The sequence below is a fragment of the Ascaphus truei genome, chromosome 9, assembly GCF_040206685.1.
Source record: "Ascaphus truei isolate aAscTru1 chromosome 9, aAscTru1.hap1, whole genome shotgun sequence".
Taxonomy (NCBI): Eukaryota; Metazoa; Chordata; class Amphibia; order Anura; family Ascaphidae; genus Ascaphus; species Ascaphus truei.
Genome location: NC_134491.1, coordinates 31061033 through 31075764, shown reverse-complemented (window position 1 = coordinate 31075764; position 14732 = coordinate 31061033). Strand labels below are relative to the sequence as shown.

Sequence of the window (14732 nt, the reverse complement as noted above, 5' to 3'; positions counted from 1 at the left end):
ACTGAAGACCCCTCTGATAGATAAAGGGTTAAAAACGAGGGTGGTTGCCCTTGACCTTGTCCTTCCATACTCTCTATGTTTTTTATTGTTTCAGAATTTGTATTACACATTTGCCTGAGGGTCACGGCGTAGGGTTCGGAATCGCAGAAGTAGACAATAATATATTTGGGGGAATTAATGCTCTATTCCAAGGGTGGTCAACTGCAATCCTCCAGGGCGACCAACAGGTCAGGTTTTAAGGATATCCCTGATTCATCACAGGTGGCTCAATCAGTGCCCTAATTGAGCCTCCTGAGCTGAAGCATGCCACTGATTGAGGACTGGAGTTGGCCACTCTGCTGTATTCTCACATTCACCCTATTGCACAGTCCTGTTAGAAATCAGAGCTCGGACAAAGGGGTGTAAGCAGAGATCAGGGATGGTAGCGATTCAGTAGCATTAAAAACATGATTGTTAATGCTATCTATACTTTTTGACAAGATCTAAAAGGAATGCTAAGCACTGATCCCAGATCATGAACAACAGACACACCTCCGGAGATGAATACATGCAATAAAAACATTTGTGGGAATATGCACATTGTATCCACTGGCAAAATGATCTAATGCTTGGCAGCAAATCTAACAATCAGACAATTAAACAGCTTCATGAAAAAATGAAAATTACACTGAAGGAAGTCAACACCGGAGGCCATGAGGGAATACAGCAGAGCAATTGAAAAATGTTTGGCATAACACTTAAGTGTAAAGCATTAGAACATAAGAAGCAAATATACAAAGGTTTTAAGGTAAATGGAGAAATGGCAGTATAGTGGGTTTCTGAGCTTGGCAACCTAGTAACAGCCCCAAACGCACTTCAGCATGGATGGCATAGCGGTCAATTACAGCAGGAGCTTCTAAAATCACGCCCCATGATGCTTTACATCCACAGCAGCAAGGCATTGTGGGGGTGTGACCTTGGACGCTCCACCTGTTCTTATCCATGCTGTGTTTGGGTCCTTATTACACGTGTGTTCCCCCTACAAGCTCAAGACCCTATAATGACTGGGATCGGTCAAACGGTTTTGTTAGCAATAATATTTACTAATTGGGGGTTTGTGAAACAAATATTTTCTAGCAGGGGGTGCAGTGTGTAAAAGAAAGGATAGGAACCGTTGCCCGATTAAGGGCTAAAGTGATCAAACTTGCAGGCCTGGTTCTAAGGAAATAAAACCAAATGTAGTGATGTTTGATTACCAAGAAGAGGCTTAGTCATTCCTGGCTTTGCATCCAGATTAATAGATAACTAAATTTAGGAGCATACTGAAAAAATGTCTAACTTGTACTATAAGAAGCAACCGACTGTGATGTCATTAGACACCTTCCGGCTCTGACACCTTACAGTGCACTTGAAGGTGTATTCTGGCGCTGAAGAGGTCTTATAGCAGAGCACAGCTTAGTAAACGTGGCTCAAGTGTTTTCGATGACACAGTGAGAGTTGAATTTCCAGTAAATAGTGATTCTTAAAGGAATGCTCGTTTCGTGTCTATAACATATAGGGTCATATTTACCCAGCAGTCTTCTACCGTAAGACACCGTCTGACCTTGGGAGACACGTCACCGCCAATTCAGGTCATTGGGCTTCTTCCAGCTGAAGACTACTTTGTAAAAATGGGCCGTAGTGCTAAACATTCAGACCCAATTGAGATCACACTTTATTCTTGTCCAGTGCTGCTAGTAAATATGTAGAAAGAAACCATGATGCCTTGGAAGTACTATACTTCCAATCTCTTTTGGTACCTGAAAGTCTAAGGGATAAAGGGACTTGTCACTGGGTTTTGGAAAATAGCAGAATGTAGAATGAAATGCTAAAGTTGGGGCGGCAAAGGAGCTGTACATTATACCGGTCAGCGAGCCAGAGCTAAGCACTTGGTTTTCCTTGCTTTTAGTATTACAGGGAACTTTTATTTATGAAAATGCATTAGTTATTAGAAGGTTTTAGGATCCTGTGAAGAAAATGCACAATTAAGATAATGAAAGCACCGAGTGCGAGTTATGTAACTGCAGCTGCTACTGGGACAGGACGCCAGAAGAACGGTTTTATACTTACAGAGGATACAGACTCCAGCACCAAAGTGACCAGTAGCAAAGGAATCTTCATTTTACCTACAAAAGAAGCAGACTCAATAAGTGCATGGTGGGTACAGTAGTGGCAGAAATACTCCAGTGTACATGTATAAATCACAGCTATGCCAACCTGCCTCTGATGTAGAAATCCAGTCCAAAATTCATTTAGGGCTAAGTACATAAGTACACTGTATGATGCTGTCTTGCTCCCCAAGTAGAAGCATTAACTAACCCCCCCAAACCCAGGAGAGAGATGCACACAGATACACCCAGACAGAGACATACAAACCGATACCTCCCAAAAACACACAGATACCCCAGAGAGATGAACAGAAAAAGCTAGACCCTAAACAGCCTTAAACACAGTGTACTGGCTGCATACATTTATATATTTTCAGGACACATGAACGATAAGGATAAACATGAGAAACATACAGTAGATCAGAAAGCTTTTGTACAGAAGGACTTGTTACAAGTGTGTGTGTGTGTGTGTTTGTGTGTGTGTGTATACATATATACTTCAGATATATGATGTCACTAGCAAACAGTGCTTACAAACACTGAACAAAAAGTATTTGTTTCCAGAGAGTGAAATCCAGCGAACATGTACGTGCGAGTTCCCTGCTCTTCCCAGACGCTTGCCTTTGGCTCCAAGTGCACGCCAGAATGCAGACCGGCAGGCCGTTTCATGCTATGCTCCGTGCACAGACCCAGTCTCACAGGCCTGCCCGCGTCAAGAACATTGCTGACTGGATACTGTCTGCTTTATTCTCTCACACACTAGCAAGGGCTTCACCCAACTGGCGCGCGTCCCAGGACTCAGATGTTTGTTTCACTCAGAGGGTTCTTGAGCCTAAGGAAGAAAGAATGATGCTCTCAGTTCTTAAGTCACCCTAGAAACGAGGGGAGCACAACATCTTAACCCCTAAATGATGCCCCTTCTGACAGCAAAAGCATTAAACAGCATGTTAATCTCTACATTGGCTCATTGTGAAGACAGTCGTTTTGTAACCTAAATCAACACAGAGTATGTCCAGGCCGTAATAGCTTCTCTTCCATAATTAGAGCACCCAAGCAGTTATACCGAGTCCTAAGTCTACCCAACGATGCTCCACTACTTACTACATGAATGACCCTAATGTGGTAAAGGGCTCTTGGTTTGAATATCGTATGTCAGTGCTTACATTGATGCATCTCTAAAGAGAAGGAACCCCAGGGAGAGGAGCTGTATGGGAAATGTAAAAGTGCAGCATATACCATTTCAGTAACATGCCCCAGAATATGATCGGCGTCTTTAATCAGGAGGGCCGAGCAATATCACAAGCAATTTTTAGGGGTAGCAGTGTTAATAAAAAAAGGTTTCCTTCTAATTAAAGGCTCAGTTCCTCTCTGCTTTCCCTGATCTTGCTTAAAACAGATTCATTACCACTACTACTGTTTTTCATCCGAATAGCATTCACTATTGTAAAATGAACCAGGAGTCTTCCATTCAGCAGAAAATGTGATGTTAAAAATAATGGGGGGCAGCGACTGATTAAAAAACAAACATGATAAGGCATTCTGTATTCCACCAAGAGATTGGATTTACTGTATATTATGTAACCTTCAAAGTGTGGAAAATATAAATGAAATTAAGATTTATTTTCTCCTTTGTCTGTCTTATTTGATATTTTGTATTGTGATGTATTAGAATGCTGTCATTCATGTCTACACCATTAAATGTGTTACATACGTATGTATACAAATGTCTGTAAATTAAAAGTAAGATGATACCCCTTTATTTTCTGTATCCCCCCACCTTTTCCGCAGACATTTCAAATAAAGAACAATCTGCTATCAAAACAGAAACTTTGTAATTAGTGCAGCAGTCTTTCATTGGTTTATTAATTGGTCCATTACTATACAGCAACAAAAGCAAAATACATGGTAACAAGTATCTATGTATATATTTGTCTAAGGATGTCTGCACATTCCTCTGTCATAGACCGCTCAGCCTGTCACTCACCCAGGGACAGCCAATAAGACTGCACATCCATCCCTCTCTGTGATAGGCTGAGCGACCTCTCACTCACCCAGGAAACACTGGGGGTGCAGAGGGAGAGTGACAGGTGTTAATGACCTAGCAACTGGACTAACACAGCTATTTCTGATAGATATATATATATATATATATATTATAAAAAAATAAATAGATGATACCGTTCTGTGGCTAACGAAATGCTTTTATTTGTGCGAGCTTTCGAGATACACTGATCTCTTCTTCCTGCGATGTTACAATGAATGAAGCAAGCAAAGGGTATACTTAAAAACAGTGTCTCTTGGAATGTTATCTGTGCTCGTAGAAGAGATCAGTGTATCTCGAAAGCTCGCACAAATAAAAGCATTTCGTTAGCCACAGAACGGTATCATCTATTTATTTTTTGATTATTGAAGCTCGGCTAACACGGTACTGATACCTTTACATACATACATACATACATACATACATACATACATACACTCGACGGCTTAGATAGCTTTCCGTCAAAGTTTCAGCTGTTACAGGGTTGCTAAGGAACAATCTAAGTGAATAAGACGGCACATCCCTCCCCCCTGATAGGCCAATTGGCGCATGTGTGTGTGTGTGTGTGTGTGTGTGTGTGGTGTCTCAGGATTATTAATTTAGTGGGTTGTACAAGTACTAAACCAGGGGCGGCCAACTCCAGTCCTCAAGGGCCACAAATAGGTTTTTAGGATGTCGTTGCTTCAGCACAGGTGAGCCAATATTATAACCGAGCAACCTGCGCTGAACCAGAGATATCCTGAAAACTGGACCGGGCAGGTTATTTATTTGCACACCCGCACAGCTCACTAGCCCCGTATTGTGGTATTGCTACACAGCTATTCAGTGTATTATTCCACTCTCCGGCTTGGAGTAGGACTTCTGCTCTGTTTACTTGCTATCTTGGGCTTGACGGTTTATCGATCGTGATTTGTAGCATTACCACCCACCCTACTATTATTTTTAATTACTGTTCAGATTTGTACACAGTGAAGTTTTAATTGTATTCAGTAAACACTGTTTTATTCTGTGTCGTGCAACAAGTGAATTCTTTGTTACTGCATCCCTCATAAAGTATGCCCTTCATCTTTTTCAGCTGTAATTCCCTTATTCCCAGTTTTGCCCCCACTGTAATCACTTGAATATATATTATCTACCTTGGTTAATTAGGTGCTAAGAATAGATGATGGGAGAAAGCTTGTGCAGCACGGGGAGGGGGCTGATGGCTTGTGCAGCACGGGGAGGGGGGCTGATGGCTTGTGCAGCAAGGGGAGGGGAGCTGATGGCCTGTGCAGCACGGGGAGGGGAGCTGATGGCCTGTGCAGCACAGGGAGGGGGGCTGATGGCCTGTGCAGCACGGGGAGGGGAGCTGATGGCTTGTGCAGCACGGGGAGGGGGGCTGATGGCCTGTGCAGCACGGGGAGGGGGCTGATGGCCTGTGCAGCACGGGGAGGGGAGCTGATGGCCTGTGCAGCACGGGGAGGGGAGCTGATGGCCTGTGCAGCACGGGAGTGGGGGCTGATGGCCTGTGCAGCACGGGGAGGGGAGCTGATGGCCTGTGCAGCACGGGGAGGGGGGCTGATGGCCTGTGCAGCACGGGGAGGGGAGCTGATGGCCTGTGCAGCACGGGGAGGGGAGCTGATGGCCTGTGCAGCACGGGGAGGGGGGCTGATGGCCTGTGCAGCACAGGGAGGGGAGCTGATGGCCTGTGCAGCACGGGGAGGGGGGCTGATGGCCTGTGCAGCACGGGGAGGGGGGCTGATGGCCTGTGCAGCACGGGGAGGGGGGCTGATGGCCTGTGTAGCATGGGGGGGGGGCTGATGGCCTGTGCAGCACGGGGAGGGGGGCTGATGGCTTGTGCAGCATGGGGGGTGGGGGGAGAAGACCATGATATACAATACAGACGACACCATTTTCTCATATTAAAAAGAGAGAAGAAACAATAGAATATACAAGCAGATGAAGCAGCTTTGGAAGTGGGAGTTTCACACTGAATCCCAGCAGTATTGCAATGTGCCCCGGTTACCTTACAAGTTAAGTGAAAGCCCTTTGAAAGAGGGAATCATGGCTCAGGATGATTACGGTTGTTGACCCCCATATTGAGCTGGAGTGGGGTCTCATCCTGCCCCCTGCTTTCCTCCCCCTTAAAAAAGTCTGAGGGTCACTCATCGATCAATCCCTCGGGTCGGGCAGGAGTATGTCTGAGATGTATGTATGCATGTCTATTTATATAGCGCCATTAATGTACACAGCGCTTCACAGCAGTAATACACGTGACAATTATATAAATTACAAATTGTACAAATAACAGATCATGGGACTAAGTGCTTCAGACATAAATGTAATATTGTAGAAAAGGAGTCCCTGCCCCGAGGAGCTTACAATCTAATTGGTGGGGAGAACGTACAAAGACAGTAGGAGATCAGGAGGAGCCTGGTGATGGATCTGGCCAGCTCTCACAATTGCTTGGGTTTGTCTCGGTGCTGATACCCGGCTGTAAATGTCTCTGTATATCTGTACTTCCAATGCTGTAAAGATGTGGAACCCGCCCCCTCCCCCCTTCTGCGCCTCCCCCCCCCCCCCTGTGAAATTAAAAAGCAATAACAAAATGTATGAGACAGAAGGAATCGCTGTGGATGTTATTGTGCATCAGAATTACACACAGAAAGCACCATATAAGATATAGGCCCATATGTACAAAGTGACGGAAGACACCTTATGAGATATTGACTTACACGGGCAGTAGGCGTCTTCCAGTGCAAGAAGTGGTCTTGTGAAATAGCGCTGCTTACTAAATATGGGCCATAGATTTCTAGCAAGGGATTTTACAAAGATCTGTTTTATAACTGTGCCCTGATCAAAGCAGCTCTTACATCACGGACACATTGTTTTATCAGATAGTAATACTGTAAACAACATGTTTTGCAATTCCTGAGGTTGCAAAGTTAGGAGTAATGACATAAAGAATAAATGGGAGATTGTTTTTACTTATCTGAGATGATGAAACAAAACATTAAATACTAGTAAAGATGCTGCTTGGGGATATATATAAATAGGGAACCATGTTAAAAATGGTTTTTGAAGCAAAAAGTGGCACTGTGTGCTCATTTGCATGTCATTTCCCAGAATCCCTTGCTGCAGTGGAAGTGCTGTGTGCTGGGTGATAATGGTGAAAGGCGGGGTTGCAGACCTGCCTAAGACATGCAGATGAGCATACAGTTGTATACACACACACACACACACACACACACACACACACACACACACACATATTCCAAGAAGCAGGTACATGATTTAGCGTGCCCCCAGGGGTGCAGTAGCAGCAGTAAATACTGAGTATGTTATTTGCCCAACAGCAAATGTATTTGTTTTACATCCTGCATGCAAAGGCTGTTTTCCCTTTACCACCTAGCACGGGATATTGCTCCCCAATATAACAACATATGCTGGTATAATGCAGGATAGCCACAGTTTCCACATAAAAATCAATGGCAGTATCCCTTCATAACCCACCAGAGCGGTCAATGATGAATTCTACATCCACGTGTTATTGTTGCTGTGACCCAAGTCTTTGCGGCAGTCACCTGTAAGTAATTGAACACTACTATGAAGGTCCTCAGAAGTACGCAAAGTATTACACAACTAAGCAACTCTCTCTACCACTGAGATGCTCTCGCAATTAGAAACCAATGTCCTCCACCCAATGTAAACCCTTCCACAGTATGCTATGTACGCAAGAGGGGTGACAGGTATCAAGCGGTAAAACTGGATCTCAGACCTCGTTACCTTAAAGACATTACTTAGAATGGAAACATTTTTGACAGAGAGCAATGCTAGAGGTTGTACAACACTAGTTCATGCTCTGACGCTGCAGTAAAGTGGATGCACGGTATGGAACAGGCTATCAGCCACGGTAGTGGAATACAGTAATAAAAATCTTAACTATAAACCCAACATCTCGGTATACATAAAATAAACGTGTATATAAAAAAGGGCAAAAAGCAAAAATAAATGACATTATCCAAGTGGCATTCCCCCATTGGCACTGTGCAATACTATGGAAATTATAAAGCGGCATTCAGAGCAGCACTTTTCTTTTTCTTTATTATAAATATGCAGTATTTAATTACTTTAATAAAAACTAAATTCTCTAAGCTGCCCATCGATCCATTCGCCTACTCTGGATTCACGTAATCGCTGCTCCTGAATCAATCCTTCACTTAGTCTAGCTCAGCAGCTACTGTACAATGTAACCTTATATTACTAAGGTAACAATGTTTATTGTTACAGCTTGCAGCTTAGCCACAGTCTCCTGCTGGGAACACTGCAACACTTTCCCGTTTGTGATAATTAGTTGCCAAAGATTTTGCACTGCTGAAGAGGTTATAGCAACCAGAGGAGGCTCGTTATATTAAAACTGGCAATAATAGTTGAATTTTGATTTAATGTGGCAGGTATCTAATACTACAGAACTGATTTATAAAAAGAAAACACACGCGTAGGATATTGAATGTTTTGCTGCTTTTTTAAGACACGTCAAAAGAAAAAAAATAATCAACCTACTAAGTTATCATACTGTATATAAATATATTTATATTTGGAAAAAAAAATAATATCTTACAAATAGAAGAAAAAAAAAATCACAAACCATGCATTAAAACGTATAAAAACTGAACATCACGGGCTGGTACGCCGACCAAAACAGCGAGACTCTCTGCCTAGGAGTCAGCGTGGTATCATCTCTTTAGATTGTAGATCTGTTTTCTTCACAAATCTCTTTATTGTATTCACATTCAACTTGTGTACAATTACTTTCCGAGGCACAGTATATCGCATTGCTTAGCTGCACACCACGTAATGTTCCTACGCTTTCACATTTATCTTGACACAAGTTTCGTGGTCTGAGCTGTCATAGGGTTGACGTGGCCCCGCTTCCCATCATTAGACAGCTGTGTGAGAAGTAGGGGTTCATGCTGGTTTGTCATCCACTTTTAGGTAATAGGTTGAACGAATTCCAGCTGGTATTTAAAAACCCTTAAGGAGATATTATTCTAAGGCTGCAGCCAGGCAGGGTGCGGGCACGGTGGCGCTCCTGCGCTGGGCCCTGCGATTCGTGGCCGGCGGGGGGGCGCGGCCACGATGTCATGGAGCTAGTTCGCCCTCATTACTAACCGCTCACGTGACGCGCTTGCGAGCGGCAAAACCCAACTTGCTTGCTTTGCAAGCATCTAAGCGCCGACCATGCGCAGGAGCTTGCCCACGCTGGCCACATACATTGCCTTAATGTGTTTCATAGCAGCCAGCGTGAGCGCGCCCGCCCAGTGCCACCCTGGCCGAGGCCTATTGCTGCGGGCAGGCAGGGAGTGCGTGGGGAGCTGCGCCCTGCTCAACCAGGCGATTCGTGGCCAACTAGGTGCGCGCACGGGAAGGGGGGTGGTCGGGGGCGTGGCCGGGGCGTGGCCAAAACGTTACGGAGCTGGCTCACCCTCACTGGGCGAACCGCTCACCTGACGCACGAGCGAGGGGAAGATTCATATTTGCTTGCCTGGAAAGCAGGTAAGCGCCGCGCATGCGGAGGCGTTGCTCACGCTGGCCACACACATTGCCGCAATGTGTTTCATTGCGGCCAGCGTGAGCGCGCCCGCCTGCTCAGCGCCACCCCGGACAAGGCCTTAGACTATTGGGTCATGCTCCTCTGCCTTATGAAACAGGTAAAAAGTCATATACTTATAATATTTTTTTTAAACTTACTCAATATTTTGATAGATTTTGCACCCGATTAACCTTCAACCATTATTTTATTTTTTTCAGTATAGTATATTTACTTTATTTTAAGGACACTGGCTGCATTTTTAATTGTACAATATTTTTGGTTTATATATGGGACCGTTTGTACCTACGAAACGTGTTGTTTTACTGTATGGAAATATAATCCGATTTGTAATTCGTATGATTGTACTGTTGCGTTATAATGAAACTCTTACTCAGGAGAATAAAAAATTATTATTCGATTGGTATACCATTTTATGTGAAAAACTGAGCAACACGTTCAATCAACACTATTGAGCTTATGTACTAGGCATTGCAAACAGCTTTTAGATAAAAGAAAGGGAAATGCCCATCTTACATTGTATGGAATAGCTGGGTGTTCAGGCCTTGCAGCATCTACTTCTGCATAGATACAGTAATTCTGTTTGGGGTTGGTGTACATATAAACCTCTGTGTTCACGCACACTTTCTAGTACCTGGTGAAGGTGCATTAATACACCAGAAACGTTAATGTATGAAATAAAATGACGTCTTTCGCAAAAACTGGTGTGTCGTCCTGTCTAAAGAATTGCTAATCTTAAATTTCTCCATCTGCGTCAAAAATTATTATTTTCAATTGTTTAGATGCACAGAACTGCGCTTGGCGTCCAGATGTAAAATGGCATGTACTGAAAAATAATGTTTCTCTGCGCCTACAAAAAACAAGGAGAACGCGTGTCAAAATGATACGCCACTTTACACCAAGTTCAAACTCTAAAAAAAAATTATTAAACGACTATTAATAAAATTGTTATGTATCAAAACAAACGTGTATTTGATGCAGCACAAATGTTTCACTATATAGATAATGTATTCATTTCACAGTTTGACTATTATAAATTACACTAATAATTGAGATGTACTAATACTAGTTACAAATAAAAAAAATACACAATTATATATTTTTTAAGCAATGTATTTAAAGTGAGGAAAGTCGCACTATTTTTATGTTTTGTATTACTTTTAGCACAAACTTGACTTAACACAACGCAAAGGCCTATTATTGTTATTTTCAGTAAACAAATTAGGCTGCAAAAAAGTAAGCGTGGTACACTTAAGGCCTGGGACATGGTGCAGGCAGCGGCGCTGTCCCTGCATGAGCGTCAGCGAGCGCGCTTGTGTGCCGGGTGGGAGGCGGGCCTGGAGGCGGGGCTAGCGCGCCACGTCACGGTGCCAACGTCATGGACTGCCATTGGCTTCTGGCAGTCACGTGACCGGCCCTGCGCTTGCATGAGCGGCAAAATTTAAACTTGCCTGTCTCCTGCATTTCCACACGCCTCCGTACGCGTGCGGAAGCGCCGTCTAAAGCCGCGCTGATAGGGATAATGTTTCCCCTCAGCACGGCTCAGCGCGGCTCAGCGCGCCTCAGCACGGTCTTTTTGACCATGTCCGAGGCCTAATGTGGGCACATTTTTTTTGTTTCGTTCCGGGACTTTGCATTTGGAGACCCCTCTAAAAATCATCGGAGTGCCCCAGTAAAAGAAGCTAAAACTGCTTCTGGACAGAGAAGAGTATCGTGTTTATGGAAACAAGCAAAGGCTCGAACAAGGTCTCGGCCTGTACGGCAGGAATACCCAAGAGCAGACAAATTGGATCAAGTAGCTGCCAGCTTCTAATGAACCATATTAAGGAAATGAAGGGACAATGCTGAGCATTCCCATCGGCAGGGTCGCACGGACTGGTCATGGAAGGTTTTCAGATGGGTGTTAAAGGTGCAATTCTGCCCAGGGGTTTTTGGATGGTGGGAGTGGTGGGGGAGAGATGGACTTAGATGGGAAGCAGTGCATCTCCAGAGCTGAACCCCATTAATTTCAGCTTCAGGATCCCCTGCTCATACCGGTAGCATCCCGGCTGGGCACCCAATATGGCAGCTCAAATCTCCCGTGGCACATGAGCCAATAGGAAGCAGCGATATCACCCGTTGTGCCTTAGACCGCGAATAAAATGTCGTACCTCTACGAGGCAAGCCATAGAGTGCACAAATGCACATGCAATTTTTGAAAATACCATTGGATATGTTATTGCAGTGCGATGGCCGCGTCACATGAGCGTTTCAGCCAATAAGGGCTAACCGCTAACGTGATGTCATGGCCACGTCTCCTTCACTCCTCCCTGTCATCTAGTGCACGTGATGTCACGCGCCACAACGCTAATCCTGGCCTTTCCCACGTGACCTTTAAAACATTAAGGATATACCGGCGTGAGCTTCTCTGATAAGTATCTCGGGAAGCAGGGGGTTCCCGGAGCTGAAATGAACGCGGTTCTGCTCCAGGCACCCCCTTGCTTCCCACCAGGGGGGCATTTTAAATTTAGATTATTGGATTCATCTATTTTTGTGTCCTATAAAGTTCTCCTTTTTTCCCCATGAGGTATATTTCTAGTTTTCAGCCGAGCTGTAACAGTGGGGTTTGCAGCATTAAAAAAAACCTGCTGGTTGTTAGACTAATGATTTCAACATTAAAAGAAGGTGCTCCCTTGGATTTATTTAGAAAGAATCAAAAATATCACGAGAAACAAAAACAAAAAATCCTATTGGTGGTACACTCATCTTAGACAACCCCCTTTCTGAAATTAATTTGTTACCGATATCCACTATGCCTGATTTTGCTTTGTAGCATGTGATTGGGCGTTCCCCCTCCCTTATACAGCACATAGCAGTGTTATAATATTGCACTAGTCTCTTATTTTGTTTTTCATATATTTGCCCTGAATCTCGGTCTTGATATCCTGATTTACCAGGATATTTAGTAAAACAACTTTTAATTGATCTACTTTAGAAAAGGAAAAAAAAAAACTCAATAATAATTAAGTTCTATTTACAAGGGAATGGGGAAAACATACATCTGACAAGTTATAATTATTATAACTACCTCCGAGGGTATTTTCGTCTGAGTGTAGTAGATGGTATATGAGAAGGTTGTATCCAGCTCTCTTGGTAAAGTTGGTATGTTCTATGACGATTAAATTCGCTTCTATGCTTTAGATGTGTTCTACTGTAGTAGCTAGTATGTAAAAAGTATTGCAGGACACACAGTATCTAATATTTACCCAAATTATAGTGGTGAAGAGAAATGGGAAATGTTGGGAGTGAGGAAGACGTGTTAAGAGATAGACTATTCCTGTATTCGCTTACTAGCAAGACTTTACATAGATAGAAAGTTTCTAATCGTACTTTATACGATCTAATATTTACGCATTGTTGCAAGGGAACGTTCACAATTCTTGAGTTGAGTGTGGGGGTGGTTGGCATCTGGCAGCTGCGCCTGTAGCCTTCTCCCTGTCTACTCAAACCTCGTGGTGTCCACAGGACATTCAAGTTAAGAGGATGTAGGGTGTGTTCCAGTGCCAGAAGGTCTTTTTTGAAATGCGTTATTCAGTCAATATGGCCCACATTCTATTTCTGGTGCCTGAGGCATGGAGGTTACATGGAGCCTGTACGGACTCCGGGTTCTTCCACTTCCAAAACTAGCACATCACTTTTTTTCTACTCTTTCCCCTCTTTTGAACCCAAAAACAAGGAAGTCAACAGAATTTCACTCATAGTTACATAGTAGATGAGGATGAAAAAAGACATAGGTCCATCAAGTTCAACCTATGCTAAATTTAGACAACAGATACTTTATCCTATATCTATACTTACTTATTGATCCAGAGGAAGGCAAACAAAAAACCCCATTAAGGGGAAAAATTAATTCCTTCCTGACTCCAAGAATTGGCAATCTGATTAATCCCTGGATCAACATCCTTCCCATGTTTACTTATTTGGTATATCCCTGTATACCTTTCCCATCTAAAAAGATGTCCAACCTTTTTTTGAACAAATCTATTGTATCTGCCATCACAGTCTCCATGGGTAATGAATGCCACATTTTAACTGCCCTTACTGTAAAGAACCCTTTCCTTTGTTGCTGGTGAAATTTCCTTTCCTCCAACCTTAAGGGATGGCCCCAAGTCCTTAGTACTGTCCGTGGGATGAATAGTTCCTTTGAAAGCTCCTTGTATTGTCCCCGAATATATTTGTATATAGTTATCATATCCCCTCTTAGACGCCTCTTTTCTAATGAAAATAAATCTAATTTAGCTAGCCTCTCCTCATAAGTTAGATTGTCCTTTATTAATTTGGTGGCTCTTCTCTGCACTCTTTAGTTCCATAATGTCTTTTCTTAGGATTGGTGCCCAAAATTGTACTCCATATTCAAGGTGTGGTCTTACTAATGCTTTGTAAAGGGACATAATTATGTTTACTTCCCTTCCATCCATTGCCCGTTTGATGCAAGATAAGATCTTGTTTGCCTTTGCAGCTACTGCATGACATTGGGCACTATTGCTAAGCCTGCAGTCTACAAGCACTCCTAAATCCTTCTCCATCAAGGATTCCCCCAATATATCTCCATTTAATTTGTAAGTCGCCTTTTTATTCTTGCATCCCAAATGCATAACCTTACATTTATCTGTATTAAACCTCATTTGCCATTTACCTGCCCATGTTTCCAGTCTCTCCAAGTCCTTCTGAAGAGAAATTACATCCTGCTCTGATTCTATTACCTTACACAATTTAGTATCATCAGCAAAGATGGAGACTTTGCTCTCGATCCCAACCTCAAGGTCATTAATAAACAAGTTAAAAAGCAGAGGTCCCAGTACCGATCCCTGAGGTGCTCCACTCATGACTTTAGCCCAACCTGAAAAAGTTCCATTTATGACAACCCTCTGTTGTCTGTCCTTTAACCAGTTTTCAATCCAGGTGCATATATTATTACTGAGTCCAATTTTCTTTA

General features: G+C 43.3%; 1 protein-coding gene across 5 annotated transcripts in view; it reads right to left on the bottom strand.

The window, feature by feature from the left end:
• The window catches only part of PAPLN (papilin, proteoglycan like sulfated glycoprotein), a 93696-nt gene that overhangs the window by 59447 nt on the left and 19517 nt on the right, over window positions 1–14732 (bottom strand). For 4 of the 5 annotated variants that reach the window (XM_075614268.1, XM_075614269.1, XM_075614265.1 and 1 more), the window contains 2 exons: window positions 2748–2958; window positions 2089–2144 (listed from right to left, as the gene is read on the bottom strand). In XM_075614268.1, the coding sequence (XP_075470383.1) occupies window positions 2089–2139 (51 nt within the window). In that variant the 5' untranslated portion in view covers window positions 2140–2144; window positions 2748–2958. Of the gene's footprint in view, window positions 1–2088; window positions 2145–2660; window positions 2683–2747; window positions 2959–14732 lie in introns of those variants that run through there. The other variant, XM_075614266.1, reaches the window with a different exon arrangement.